The sequence below is a fragment of the Athene noctua genome, chromosome Z (genome assembly GCF_965140245.1).
Source record: "Athene noctua chromosome Z, bAthNoc1.hap1.1, whole genome shotgun sequence".
NCBI classification, from domain to species: domain Eukaryota; kingdom Metazoa; phylum Chordata; class Aves; order Strigiformes; family Strigidae; genus Athene; species Athene noctua.
In genome coordinates this window covers 4980400-4993494 of record NC_134077.1, presented here as the reverse complement: position 1 = coordinate 4993494, position 13095 = coordinate 4980400, and the positions used below count along the sequence as shown (strand labels likewise).

The following is a 13095-nucleotide window of genomic DNA, read 5'->3' as shown; positions in this document are numbered from 1 at the left end:
CCAGACTGACCAACTCTCAGAGCAAAATCTACCCAAGAAGTGGCTGGGTTTTCCAGTTTGGTTATGTGGGTTTGGGTTTTTTGCTTGTTTGGTGGTTGGGTTGTTTTTTTTTTTTAGCAGCTCTGAACTTTAAAACAGGCTGCATGAAAAAGATTTAATCATATCACTGACAAAATATTCTCTTACTTGATCAGCTGACCAATTCGCTTTACAAACTGTCGGTAACATGCTCTGTTAAACGTTTCTAACCCCACAGACAGAAGTTCCACTAAAGAGTTTGCAAAAGCAAAAATCTTCATCATCTCCTGGGGAGTTGTTTTTTCAGGAAAATAAGCACCTAAGACAAGACAGAAATGTAAATCTCAAAAAAAGGTGTGAATTCTGGATTTTTTTTTAAAGTAACTTAACAAGCACTCAAAACAACAGTTCACCATAGAGCTGGCAACAGTTCATTGTTTGCCAGCTATATAGTGAATTGAAATTTATGTTTTGTTTATGAAATGAACAATAAATACCTGTTAAATACAAAAGTACAATCTAACAAGCAATTATCTTTATGTACTTGTCCAGAGATTTAGCAAAATAAATAATGAATAAATAATTGGAGAAAAAAAAAAAATCACAGTAATATTACAGCTAAGAGGCAAAGGGGAAAAATGAGTTCTGAAAGCATATCTGTGAGTAACTACCAAGCAGATCAAAACTAAGGAAAAGGACCAACATTTCACATGCTAGTATTGCTATCAGCTTTTAAGTGATCCCACACACGGCATATGCTTCCATCTCATCTATCTAGTCTGTGAGCTCTTGCACAGGTTTGTTACTACTTCACTCAGACATTCTCATAATTCAGCAGCATTCTTGGCAGTTTCAGTTATTAACATAACTAGAGTAAGCAAAATGAAGAATACTCTTTAGCAGCTGACTTACCTCCAGACTTAAAGCCAAGGAAGTGCTGAAACAGTTCGTGAAATGGAAACTGTGACAACAGGGCAATCAAGTCATCTTCCAAAAGCAGAATCCAGCTTGTCTCAGGATCCTCATCCTATAGACAAACACAGTTGCTTTTAGTAGCTTTACAGTAAAATGCACAGTAAAAGGGCTTCAATACTGTACTAATTACAGTTTGATTGTAAGAGAAAAATCAAAAAAAGTACAAAAGAACTCTCCATCCCACACATAAGCTCCTAAATTCCTCTTCTATGTGTGTTTCTACACAAAAGCCCTCCTCAGCTAGGAAACGGAACCAGAGGCAACACTACGTTAGTCCAACCCAGCTTCTGAAGGGAAGCACCTATTCAAACATAGGTCTACTTCCATGGTCCTTTTGCATGTAATAACTCAAATATTTAAATTCTATCTGTTAACACTCATTCCTGGAAGCTCCACTACCTAGTTATACCACAGAGATAAAAGAGCAACATTGATCCAAGTTCTGAATTATGCTTTTTTTAACTGATCAAATCAGCTTTTCTTCCACCATTTCACAAAAATCAGTACTGTAAGCTTTAGCAAAAGCATAATTAAAGTAATCATTTGCTGTACCTCTTCTCCTCCTTCATCTACCAAGGTCCAGTTTCCAGATTCTTTGCCAGATGAAGAGGAACTTTTCCTTTCACTTGGTTTCATATGGCACATGAAGTCTACACGATTCCTGATTTAAAGTGAAAAATCAAGTTTACAAAAAATTAGAAAATTAAAAATTCTGAATTAAGTCACCTTTTAGTTAAGAGAAGATATTAAAAAAACAGATACAAGATCAAGACAGTGACAAGTATATCATAAAGCTGGCTGGCAGAAAAGGGCCTGGGGGTGCTGGTCAACAGCCGGCTGAACAGGAGCCAGCAGTGTGCCCAGGGGGCCAAGAAGGCCAATGGCATCCTGGCTTGTGTCAGCACTGGCGTGGCCAGCAGGGACAGGGAAGGGATCTGAGCCCTGGGCTCGGCACTGGGGAGGCCGCCCCTCGCTGAGGGGGTTCAGTGTTGGGCCCCTCACCCCGAAAAGGCCATTGAATGACTCGAGCGTGGCCAGAGAAGGGCAACGGAGCTGGGGCAGGGTCTGGAGCACAGGTCTGCTGGGGAGCGGCTGGGGGAACTGGGGGGTTTAGTCTGGAGAAGAGGAGGCTGAGGGGAGACCTCCTGGCCCTCTGCAACTCCCTGCCAGGAGGGGGCAGAGAGGGGGGATGAGTCTCTGGAGCCAAGGAACAGGCAATAGGACAAGAGGGAATGGCCTCAAGTTGTGCCAAGTAGAGCTGTTGTGGAGGCTCTGCATTCTTGTACCTACAGTTGAGAGCATCACTCTAGACACCTTAAGTTAGCCCTTGTTCAAAACACAAGCATCAAAATGCACTGGCAATATGCACACCCTCAGGATACATTTATTTTTCCAGGCAGCTCTAAATGGGAAATGGGAAAACAAAACCCTTTAATATAATAGCCTCCAATAATCAGTTCTCCCACATAACTCAGAATGACAGACCTAAGAAGATCAGAATGACAACCCTAAACACCAGCAGTCTGATTCTTTGATGTTAAAATTTGGGTGGAGGGGAGGCAAGTTATGTATTTCATCTGAAGCAGGTTAACAGTTTTCACTACTGACTAATCTCATTAACTAGCTTCTCCAAGAACCATGTCTTCCTTATAGATTAAAAAAAAAAGATGAAAAATAAAGAAAGAAGCCCAGCCAACATTTACACGAACTTAGCAAAACCTTTATTCAAGGGCTTCTCTTGCAGAGAAAGTATAATGAACAGGCCATCGTGCAAGGCAAGAACTCTATTTCAGAAATCACAGTAATAAAACACATGGGTATGTCAGTCTTCATGAGCTATCTGACAGCTAGAAAGCAAGCTGCATCATACCATGCACAGTAGGAGAATGTACTACCAAGGCAGTATTTTAAGATAAATGAGTAAAAAGAGTTTGAATTAAACTCTGAATCTCTTATTTGTGCCTGCTTTTACATCTTTGCCTGCAATGAACTTTCAGAGATTTATGAGTAAACCATGTGTCACCGTACTCTTAAATAATCAGAACATATTTATAAAATCATATTCATACTTACTTGACAGGAGACATAAGCAAGGCAAGAGATTGCATGAAATGAAAGACACCCGATGGGTTATCCAAGACTTTGATCTGAAATTAAATGCAAAAAAATCTAAGTATATCTAAATAAGTAAAACAAAGGGCAAACTAGTTTTATCAGAGAAAATCAAATTCTGAATTTCACATTTTCCACTGGCTTCTTTTCAGACTAAAAGTATTCATAAAAGACAGCACCCGTACCCTGGAAGAAATATTGCTATGGCAAAATATTGGGACTTGCCCCAAAAAAGTGCTTACAGAAATTGAGGGAGGTAAAAATAACATCAGAAGTTCCACAAAAAAAAAAAAGACAATTTCTTTGCTTCACACATACTTCTGGGCAGCAGAGGAAATTGGTATGTTGGGCACAGGGGAAGCCAGGAGCCTATAATGTTAGGTTAATGGTTGGACTCTGATCCTAAGGGTCTTTTACAACCTAAATAATTATACAATTCTATTCTATCTCTTTATTTCATTTGTTCCCTTTCCCATTAGTGCAATCACATTCCTTTCCCTACGGCTAGGTTTCCCACACCTTTGCACTGCTGGAAGAGCAAAAATGCTATTTGCAGGAACCCCCATGTGCCTTTGGATATCTGTATTCCCTTTGTTCACAAAGGGAACGCTTCCTCTTTCTCCTGAAATTACCTAACTAAAACTTTCCAGGAAAACCAGTCCCATTTCAACATGCAGGATATAAAAATCTACTCTTCCTCACACCTTATACATCAGAGAGCTGCCTCTAATCTCACTTGCCTCATATACAGTTGCTACTTCAAATCCAAATATTCTTTCTATTCTTGGAGGGCACTCCCAAAACCTGCTGCTGCATGAGGCCGCCTGAGGGGCACCACAAGTCCTTGACCCCTTTCATGGAGTCTCTCTAGCCAAGAATGAGAAATCTGTTTCACTGTTAACCTGCCCATAGTTAGGCTAACATGGGTAAATACATTCCTGGACAAACCCCTCACTGTCGCCACGATTCCACACACCTGGAAACATGGTGTCAGTCACAAGGAATTGACAAAGCACAAGACACTCTCCTACCCACCCAGTCCACTTCCACTCCAACTTCCTGACAACAAAGAATTTAACATTCATACCTGAATGAACGGACAAGCCCATTTGCTGATCCCAGCTGGGCATCGAAGGATGTGGTTGAGGAGGAAGAGATGGTCACCTAGACAGCCAATTCTTTGCAACACTGACACCTAAAGTGAAGTACATTGGAATCCTGTGAACAGTTTCAAGGTTCATTCCTTTATAGTCTTGCTAACTAGAGTAATACCATTTTTTTCATTTCTCTTCCCATGCTTTCTAAGCTCAATTTTCAGAGCAAGTTACAGAAGAAAAATATTTAAAAGTCTTCTTGCTTGGCTTATAAACCACAAATTTTTTTTGGTGTAGAAAAATTAATTACTGTAACATTGCATTAAAAACTAATTTATTGAGAAATCAGTGAGAAGTTTCTCAAAAGTGACAAGTCTGAATAGTTTCACTTTCAAAATAAGTAAAAGCATAACGAGTATTAAGTTCACTTTGAGCAGTGTTGGCTGCTCAGGTGCCTGACCTTATTAATGCTGCTGACCTCCACTGACTTCATCAGACAAGGGAATTCATTCTAAAGATTGACTAACAGATTCTGTTCAAGTAGAACAAAACCCCCCCAAAAAAAATCATCACACATGGGACAGCACGAGAAATAGTAACACTTTCAGAAACAACTCCAGAATTCATGCCGTGTGTTGGATCAAACAGCTATATCCATGCTTACTCCCTCACCAGTCTGTGCAGCCACATGAGAAGGTCACTCTGAAACTGAGGATCTTCGATAATTCTGCGAGTGAAACTGAAAAGGACGCTGATACATTCCTTCAAGTGGCCCAAGTCTGAAGAAAGACTTTCTGACTGCTTTGAAACTGTAAATTAAAAACAGGATTAAGAAGCTTCAATGAGCAGCTCTCTGAATAGTAGCATAAGTAGTGGTTTTGAGGCTATATAGAAAACTTGCTCTCTGTATCTATAGATACCAAGACATCTCAACACAGCTGCCTGCTGCATCTGACAGAAAAGGACATTTCAAGTACTTTATTTAATCTTATAATTAAGCACTGGACACTAATTACAAGAAGAATATATGATTGGAATGGGCTGCCCAGGGCAGGGGGGGAGTCCCCGGGATCCCTGGAGGGGTTGAAGAGTCGGGCTGAGCCAGCGCTGAGGGATCTGGGGGAGGGTCACAGTTGGGCTGGAGGAGCTTCAAGGGCTTTTCCAACCTAGACAATTCTGTGATTCTGTGGTTACTCTCACAAAAGGCCTTCCCCCAACTAAACTTTGTAAGAACCACTATTTACTACTCAAATAAACTCCGAGAGATAAGGTCAAACAGAGGAGGACTAGGAAGGATAAATATCTGGGTCAGGAATACTTTAGCTAAATGCTTATATTGGCACAAACCCAAATAAGTAATATACCTAGGATGAAAACCAAACAGATTTCTAAGTATTAGAGCTGCAAAATGGCCTCCCACAGTCTCCCAAGAGGAAGTCAAGCAGGAAGAATATCCAGTTGATTTTAGAATTATGCATAATCAATCTAGAAAAGGTTCTGTACTATACATTGCTTCTGAAAACAAAGCATCGGAGTCCAGATGTCCCTTCCCACCCGGTGTTCCTCTATAGTCGTCAGCAGCAGTATGCAGCTTAGACAGAAGGCGGCACTCCTGCATTCAGCTTCCACCCTCCAGGTGAATAAGGTAAGAGAACTGGAAGTTTTTCCAGTGAGAAAAATGTTTCACTGATCCTTACGTATGATCAGTAGGTTTCAGGATCAGAGGAGAAACACTTCAGTATACAAATTCCACCACAGGACTCCTAAACTACAGGCAAACAAGGTGCTGGGCACCCTGAACAGCATGGGGAACAGTCCAGACCAGCAACACACCTTGCTCTTGTTGTTGAAGAGCCACCGATCTCAGCAGGGACGAGCTGCTGAGCAACCTGTAGACATAGGACTCCACCTGCAACCGGGACAACACTGAAGTGTACGAGTGCAGCACCAGGGTCTGATGCACGTGCTCTGCTTTGGCTTCAAACAGCTTTTTCAGTTCCCCCAGTACATTTTCATTCAGCTCCACTGTCTGGTAGCAATGGTGGCCTGTCACTTTGCAGTGATCTGCACAGACACCCTGAAAAGAAAGCAATTATTTTATATAAGTGGCTTTGTCATTTTGTTGGGTCAAATGTGCTGACAGAAATTAACCTTGATGTAACCCTTTCCTCAAGAGATTTCAAAGCTTTCATAAAAGGGGACACTTCACAAGTGGAAAATACATACATCTGGGAACATCCTACATGCTTTTTAGAGCTGCTGATTACTTGAGTCATACTGATGACATCTGAAGAAAAATTACTCCATAAACCCTCAGTAACTCACAAACAGACATGAAGTGACTTGTCTGTATCACCGACAGATGTGAACAAAACCAGGTGTCTACTCCCAGTGAGTGCATATGCTTCTCAGTTTAGAGTTCCATAAATATCTGGATCTGCTACTTTAAAGCTAAAATGGAAATATTTTTTTTTAATTCCCAGAACTGAATATTTGTAGCAATTCCCCATTGCATGTTTAATTTTTTTCAGAAATTAACTGCACTCTAACTCTTTCCCAAACTGGAAGTAAGAGCTGAGGCCAGTATTCCTCTGTCCTACCTCCAATTCTTCAGCACAAGAAAATCATAATACATAACATCCTGTTATTTTTTTATGCATGGTTCAGAGCCAGCACTTTGGAAGCTTAGCTTGAAGGTATCCCTGTGTTTTAAGTAAGTGGGAAACTAATTTTAAATTGCTATAAACAACTATTCTGGACGTATAATAAATAGTGAATCAGGACAGAATAAAGCAAATAGTGAGCTTAGCCAACTGTACAATGCCCAGTGGGGATGTAAGAGTGAAGCCAAAATTGCTTTCGGTGTAGAAAGTGATCAACACAAAACTGGGTAGCCAGTGAAGTTCAGTGTTATTCCCTAGTAAAAAGGAAAATACTCAAATCTTTTCAGTGGATGCCTCTCACTGTCTCAACTCTGAGGAACTGCCCAGGAGAGGCACTGCACTCACAGAAGTGACAGTAAAAGCTACCACATACCTTGGTATTTAGCACCCCTGGGTAATTTTGATGACATGTTGGCTATAAACAGGATCAGAGTGCCAGAACAACTTCATTTGCTACCACTGTCCAGCTCCAAAGACAAGTGACACAGAATGTGTCTGGGGAAAAACTTTTCTGATGTGTGCCCTAAAGAGCTCCCCAAACCCCTCTGGTTCGCAGACAGAAATGCTAGAGTACCATGACCACCCTGGAAGGAGCTAAAACCTCAGCTACACTTATGGACCAACAATTACTGAAAGTGGATGGACACTCCTGCTGTTTTGAGTAACAGGGTCACCCACAAGCCTGACTCAAGCTCCTCTGCAGCTGCCACCTGACAGCAGGACAGCCAGCAACTATGTCCCATCTGGCCTGCTCTTGTAGTGACAATTTTCACTGACATCACCACTACAGTCATTCTGAAGTCCTCCTCCACCATGTATCCCCTACATCTACCTCAAGTACTGCAGCACAAACTTCACCTAACACTACACGCAGAAGTGGTGGTACACAGGCTTCTTCTGACTGACTACACACGAGTCTGACTCCAAAAGAGACCACTAACAGAGATCTCACTTCTCTGCACTCAGAGTTTAAAAATCAAAGAACAAACTGTCTTAAATCTCAACAGGATGATACCCTGAAGTACTGGGGGTCAGCAGAGAGACAGAAAGCAAAAGCATCATCTCTTAAAACAAAAGAGATTAAATACAATAAACTCAACAGCAAGTAGAATTGATGTCTGGCATCACATGAAATAGTTTGAGTTCAAAAGTAGCTTCAGCAACAGCACCTGCACAGTTTTCTGTTGTTCTTTAAAAGTCCATAATCTCCCGTTAACATTTTGACAGTCTGTCGTCATAGCCTGCAGCTCTGCCTCAGCCAGCAAGAGCTGTTTCCTGCAGCGCATGTAGTTCAGGAGCAGTTCATAAAATTCGTGTCTGTCCTGATGAGCAATACTTTCGAATTCCTCTGCATAGGAGTCAACATTCTCCAGCCATGAGCACGGCTCAAAAATTTTCAGCTGTTCTCTGGTAAATGGCACCAGTTCTGGTTCAGCTGGGAGCTCTGGATACAGTCTTTCATTGTGCAACAGTGGTTTAACTGCTATTATGGTTGGTCTCTCATAAGACAATTCAGCTGACAAGTCTGGATAAATGGGTTTGAATTCCGAACGCTGAATACGTATTTTGGATTTCTCAGGGAGCTGCGAGATGCTAAGAGGAAGCTTCTCCGAAGAACAGACAAGAGGATTTTTAACATCCGGTATGTTTTCAGTTCCTTCGCCCTCTACAAAACCCACTACTGTCTGAGAGACAACATCATTGGAATGAGAAGTACTACTCAATAACTCAGAGATTCCTGATCTGCTAGCAGCCGCCTCCACAGGGCGGTAAGGTTCACCTGACTTGCTTTCTCCACTCTTCTCAACATCTCCCCCACATTCCTCAGGGGAAGGATCAGCTTTCAACTCTTCTGCATCTGTGGGAGGCTCTAGAGTTGCTGCCAAAGACCCTTCATTTTGTGAAGGCAAATTACTCTGGGGGATGTCACACACATCATTTATAGTTTTTCCACCCTCTACTTCATCACTGAGCTGAATTTCTGTAAATTCTCCAGGAAGTTCCACTTGCACTTTACTGGTTTGAGAAGACACTACTGCTACAGGAGGGAGGAAGACGTCATCAGACTCTTGTATCTGGGACTCGTCACTACTTTTTTTCTTTTTTTCCTAGAAAAAAAAAAAAAATCACAGTGTCACTATCCAGTGAATCTCACAGTGTCACTATCCAGTGAATCTCACAGTGTCACTATCCAGTGAATCTCACAGTGTCACTATCCAGTGAATCTCACAGTGTCACTATCCAGTGAATCTCTCCCTCCTGCATCCCCAATCCCACTATAACCAAAACTAGTATTTGCCAGCATTCAAACTCCAAAGCCCCTTTTAAACACATTACTTTTCATAATACTAATGGTAAAAACAAATGTACCAAACAGATCCTTCATCTTTAGCTGCCCTTTGAAGACTGTCTATCAGAGTCTATTTTCTTGGTCAGTTCTTGAACAATGTTTCAACATTTCTACGTAAAAAGCTATAATATCACAGGACAGAATGTTTCATTAACATATAAAATAATCAAAACAACAGAACCTGGACCTCTAAAGAGAGTCACTAGATTTCACCATATTAAAAAAAGTTACTTTGTGATTAGTCCTAAATTCTACAGAAATACTCTAATGAATGGAAAAATATTTTCAAAACAGTAATTTCAGAATAAAGAAAGTCTGGAATGCACCCTCTAATTTCATTCAAATCATCACAACACCTGTACAATTACAGAAATACTTATTTTCAATAGGCATTACACACTAGGGCTGCTAGAAAAACCTAGCAGTGACATTAAAGTTGTTAACCAATTGCCCACTTTTAAATTATGATCAGTTTGGGGGCAACCAGTTCCTAGAAACCTAATCTAAGGTGTAGATTAGCCTCGTTCCCAAATAACTGTGATGCACAAGAAAAAAACAAAGATTTTGTCAACTTGCAAATTGTTTGCCAATTTCTAAATCAGAAAATCGGCAAAGTGTTTTGCCAATTTGTAAATTGTTTGCGTTTACCTACCAGTTTATTAGGAGCAAAACTGAAAAAAAGTTAGGTTACAGTGCTCCAGTTTTCAATGACCTGGATAATATAACAAAGAACAAAGCTGAAATTAACTTTCAATATTGCTCCACAACTGGGGAAAACATGCTACTCTTGAGAACTTGCTGACAGCGTCACATATACTTTCACTAAACATCTGACATGACTTGGCCTTGTGAGAAGTCACACATGAAAACAGCTCAAATCAAGGCCCCAGCTAATCTCCCATCTCAAGCCTATTTTTACCTGAAACATATGTTCACAGCTTCTTTATACAATGGCAGTACACTGCCTTTGCTTTCAGACTGTCTTTTCCAGTATATTAAAAACCTGTAAACACTTATGATCACAAAACACTTCTGACACACCCCAAAGCTAGCTAAAGCTACAGGTGAGAGGTTAAAAATAGATCAGCACAATTCTTTAAACTAGGACTTATTATTGTTTATGACAATAATCCTGACGATTAACTCAAAGTCAGTAACTTCCACAGGATACTGTATCCCTAGATCATATTTTTAGCAGTGCACCGATCCACATATTTTACAACACATGATGTTCCTTTCCCCTCTACAATCTCCAAGTTCCCTCCTGCAGTCCTCATACAGGAGAAACTCCCTTTATCTTTGACTAGCATCCAGTATTCCTCCCAAACACTGCTGTTAGATAAAATAGTTACTTTTAAAATTTATGAAGTGCCTTTCAGTTCTCACTTTCCAAGGCAAAAAATGCCATAATCATTAACAGGGATTTCATCTGAGAAAGGGCAAGAGAAATCATGTTCTCAATTAACCTGAAAGCAAAACCTGCTGTTCTCTCTTCTGAGGGTTTAGCCTTGAAGTCAAACATGATGCCTGCTGGTTAGCCTTGCCCTGGGCCTAACCATTCACCTCTCCTAGCATATCAGTGAACAACATCTCAGTCTCCAAGGTCACCTAATATTTTTCAGGAAACATCTCTGGGAGTAACTGAGTGCTACCTACTGAGACACAGCCTTACCTTCACCAGCTCCAGGTTCACTGGTTTTGCGACCTCACTGCGTTCAAATCAGTCTGCTGTTAACTGGTGCTAGAGAAGCTTAACTTTGGGGCTACTGTTTTCAGAAAGCCTTGGGCTCCATTCCACTACTTGGCAGCTTCGCCAGTCTTTCTCCCAGCTCATAAAAATTTCAGGTTTTCAAAGAATTATGGCCATTTCTGAGGGATGGGAATGGCAAAGTCCTTAATGTGACAGGGCCCCAAACTGCCTCCTCAAACACCCCTGACTATTAACTGAGCTGAGCACAATAATACCAACAAAAATATCAGGAATGGGTCATGTGTAACACTGAAGGATTCTGAATGTCCACATGACATCGCCAGTGAATTGTTTCATGGTGAATTACACCTGGAAGGGACAGCCAAAGACAGCAGCCACTGGAGTCACTGTACACATGTCATTAATGACCTACCATCATCACTGGTGACTCACCACCTTCCTGCAGGGAACTGATTCTCTTAAGCCAGCAGCCTTACAATTTGACCACCTTGCACATGCTACGGGGTTGAATCAAAACAAAAACAGTGACACCCCTGGGACTGCTCTTCCCTTGAGCTCAGAAATCACAGCTGCAACTGACATTTAGATCTAACCCTTTACAGAACAGCAGTCAATCGATTCATTAATTTATCCTCATAGGTCTTTGACAGCCATGATTTCAATGCCCTTGCTCTATCTGGTACAGTTTACAATGCACAGAGGTTAAGCAATTAAAGAAACGTTTCTATTTCGACTCAGCTCTGGGGCAAGGTATTTCATTTCAGATCATTTCCACAAACAACTGAAATTCCACGTAGCACAGCTGCAAAGAAAATAAAGTGTTCGGAAAGCTGTTGGTACTAACATCATGAATAAGGAACACACAATGGGATTAAAACCTAGGAGGGTTTTAATTAAAGCCTAGGAGGGTGTTAATACTTAACAACAGCAGCACCAACTATTTGAACATTTCAAAGCCAAACCCATACATACGGGGGGTACCAAGACTGTCATTCCACACTACACCAGAACACTGCTAAGTGCTGTCAAGTCCCACTGCTCTACAGCTTCACCACTGAGGCAGCTCCAGCTGCCTCGCTGTGCAGAGTTATTTGAGAAAGCAGTATGTCGTAAGAATAAAAACCTTGTTTACATTCTTTTACAACACAGGAATAGCCTAAATCTTCTTAGAGCGCTACAGAGAAGCGCAGATATTCAGGACCACACACCCGCTCCCGAGGAGGAACAAGCACGGATATATAAACACGGCCGAGAGCAGCCACCCTTTCGGCCCCTTTAAAAAAAACAAAAACAACAACAACAAAATTAAAAAAAAAAAAAAAAAAAACAAAAAACCAAACAAAACAGAAAAAAGGAGTAAAATCCAACAGCAGCCAAAACCCCTTGACCAAAGTCCCACAGTGTGTACTAACGCTCCTCACACCCCCCCCAGCCGCTCTAAACCCCCTCCCTGCCGCCACAAGCGGGAGGCGACACCCCCGGAGCCAACGCCCCCGCCCCGGGACAGCGGGCTGACACCCTCAGGCGCTGCCCCGCCGCCACCCCCTGGTGCCGGTCCCCCCACCTTGGGTCTGCTCTTGGCGCGGGCCTTGCGAGGGCCCCTGACCGCCTCCGCCATGGCCCCGGCCCGCCGCGGCGCTGCTCGGGCGGCTCGGAGCGGCCGCGACGGAAGAAGCGGGTCTGCCCCGCCCCCCGGGCGCTCTCGGCCAATCAGCAGCGCGGCAGGTACGGGAGGGACGGAGGGACACACCGAGTGCGCGAGGGAGCGGGAGGAGGCCGGGCTGCGCTGGGGGGGCTGCGGGGGGCCGGGTCCTCCACGGGGGCCCGGGGGGAGGCCAGGCTCCCTCGTAACGGACCTGTGGGGAGGCCGGCCTTCTCTATAGGGGCCCGGGAGGAGGCCAGGATCCCCTGTGAGGATTTGGGGGGAGGCCGGCCTTCTCTATAGGGGCCCGGGAGGAGGCCAGGATCCCCTGTGAGGATTTGGGGGGAGGCCGGCCTTCTCTATAGGGGCCCGGGAGGAGGCCAGGATCCCCTATGAGGATTTGGGGGGAGGCCGGCCTTCTCTATAGGGGCCCAGGAGGAGGCCAGGATCCCCTATGAGGATTTGGGGGGAGGCCAGCCTTCTCTATAGGGGCCCGGGAGGAGGCCAGGATCCCCTATGAGGATTTGGGG

General features: G+C 42.9%; 1 protein-coding gene across 2 annotated transcripts in view; it reads right to left on the bottom strand.

Moving 5' to 3' along the window:
- EPG5 (ectopic P-granules 5 autophagy tethering factor) overlaps positions 1-12581 on the bottom strand; it is a 57510-nt gene extending 44929 nt beyond the window's left edge. For both annotated transcript variants that reach the window (XM_074931920.1, XM_074931921.1), the window contains exons 1-9: positions 12488-12581; positions 8032-8970; positions 6033-6276; positions 4872-5008; positions 4193-4300; positions 3067-3140; positions 1546-1654; positions 931-1045; positions 187-337 (exon numbers count right to left, since the gene is read on the bottom strand). In XM_074931920.1, the coding sequence (XP_074788021.1) occupies positions 187-337; positions 931-1045; positions 1546-1654; positions 3067-3140; positions 4193-4300; positions 4872-5008; positions 6033-6276; positions 8032-8970; positions 12488-12541 (1931 nt within the window). In that variant the 5' untranslated portion in view covers positions 12542-12581. The remainder of the gene's footprint in view (positions 1-186; positions 338-930; positions 1046-1545; positions 1655-3066; positions 3141-4192; positions 4301-4871; positions 5009-6032; positions 6277-8031; positions 8971-12487) is intronic.
- Between the last annotated feature and the right edge of the window lie 514 nt (positions 12582-13095).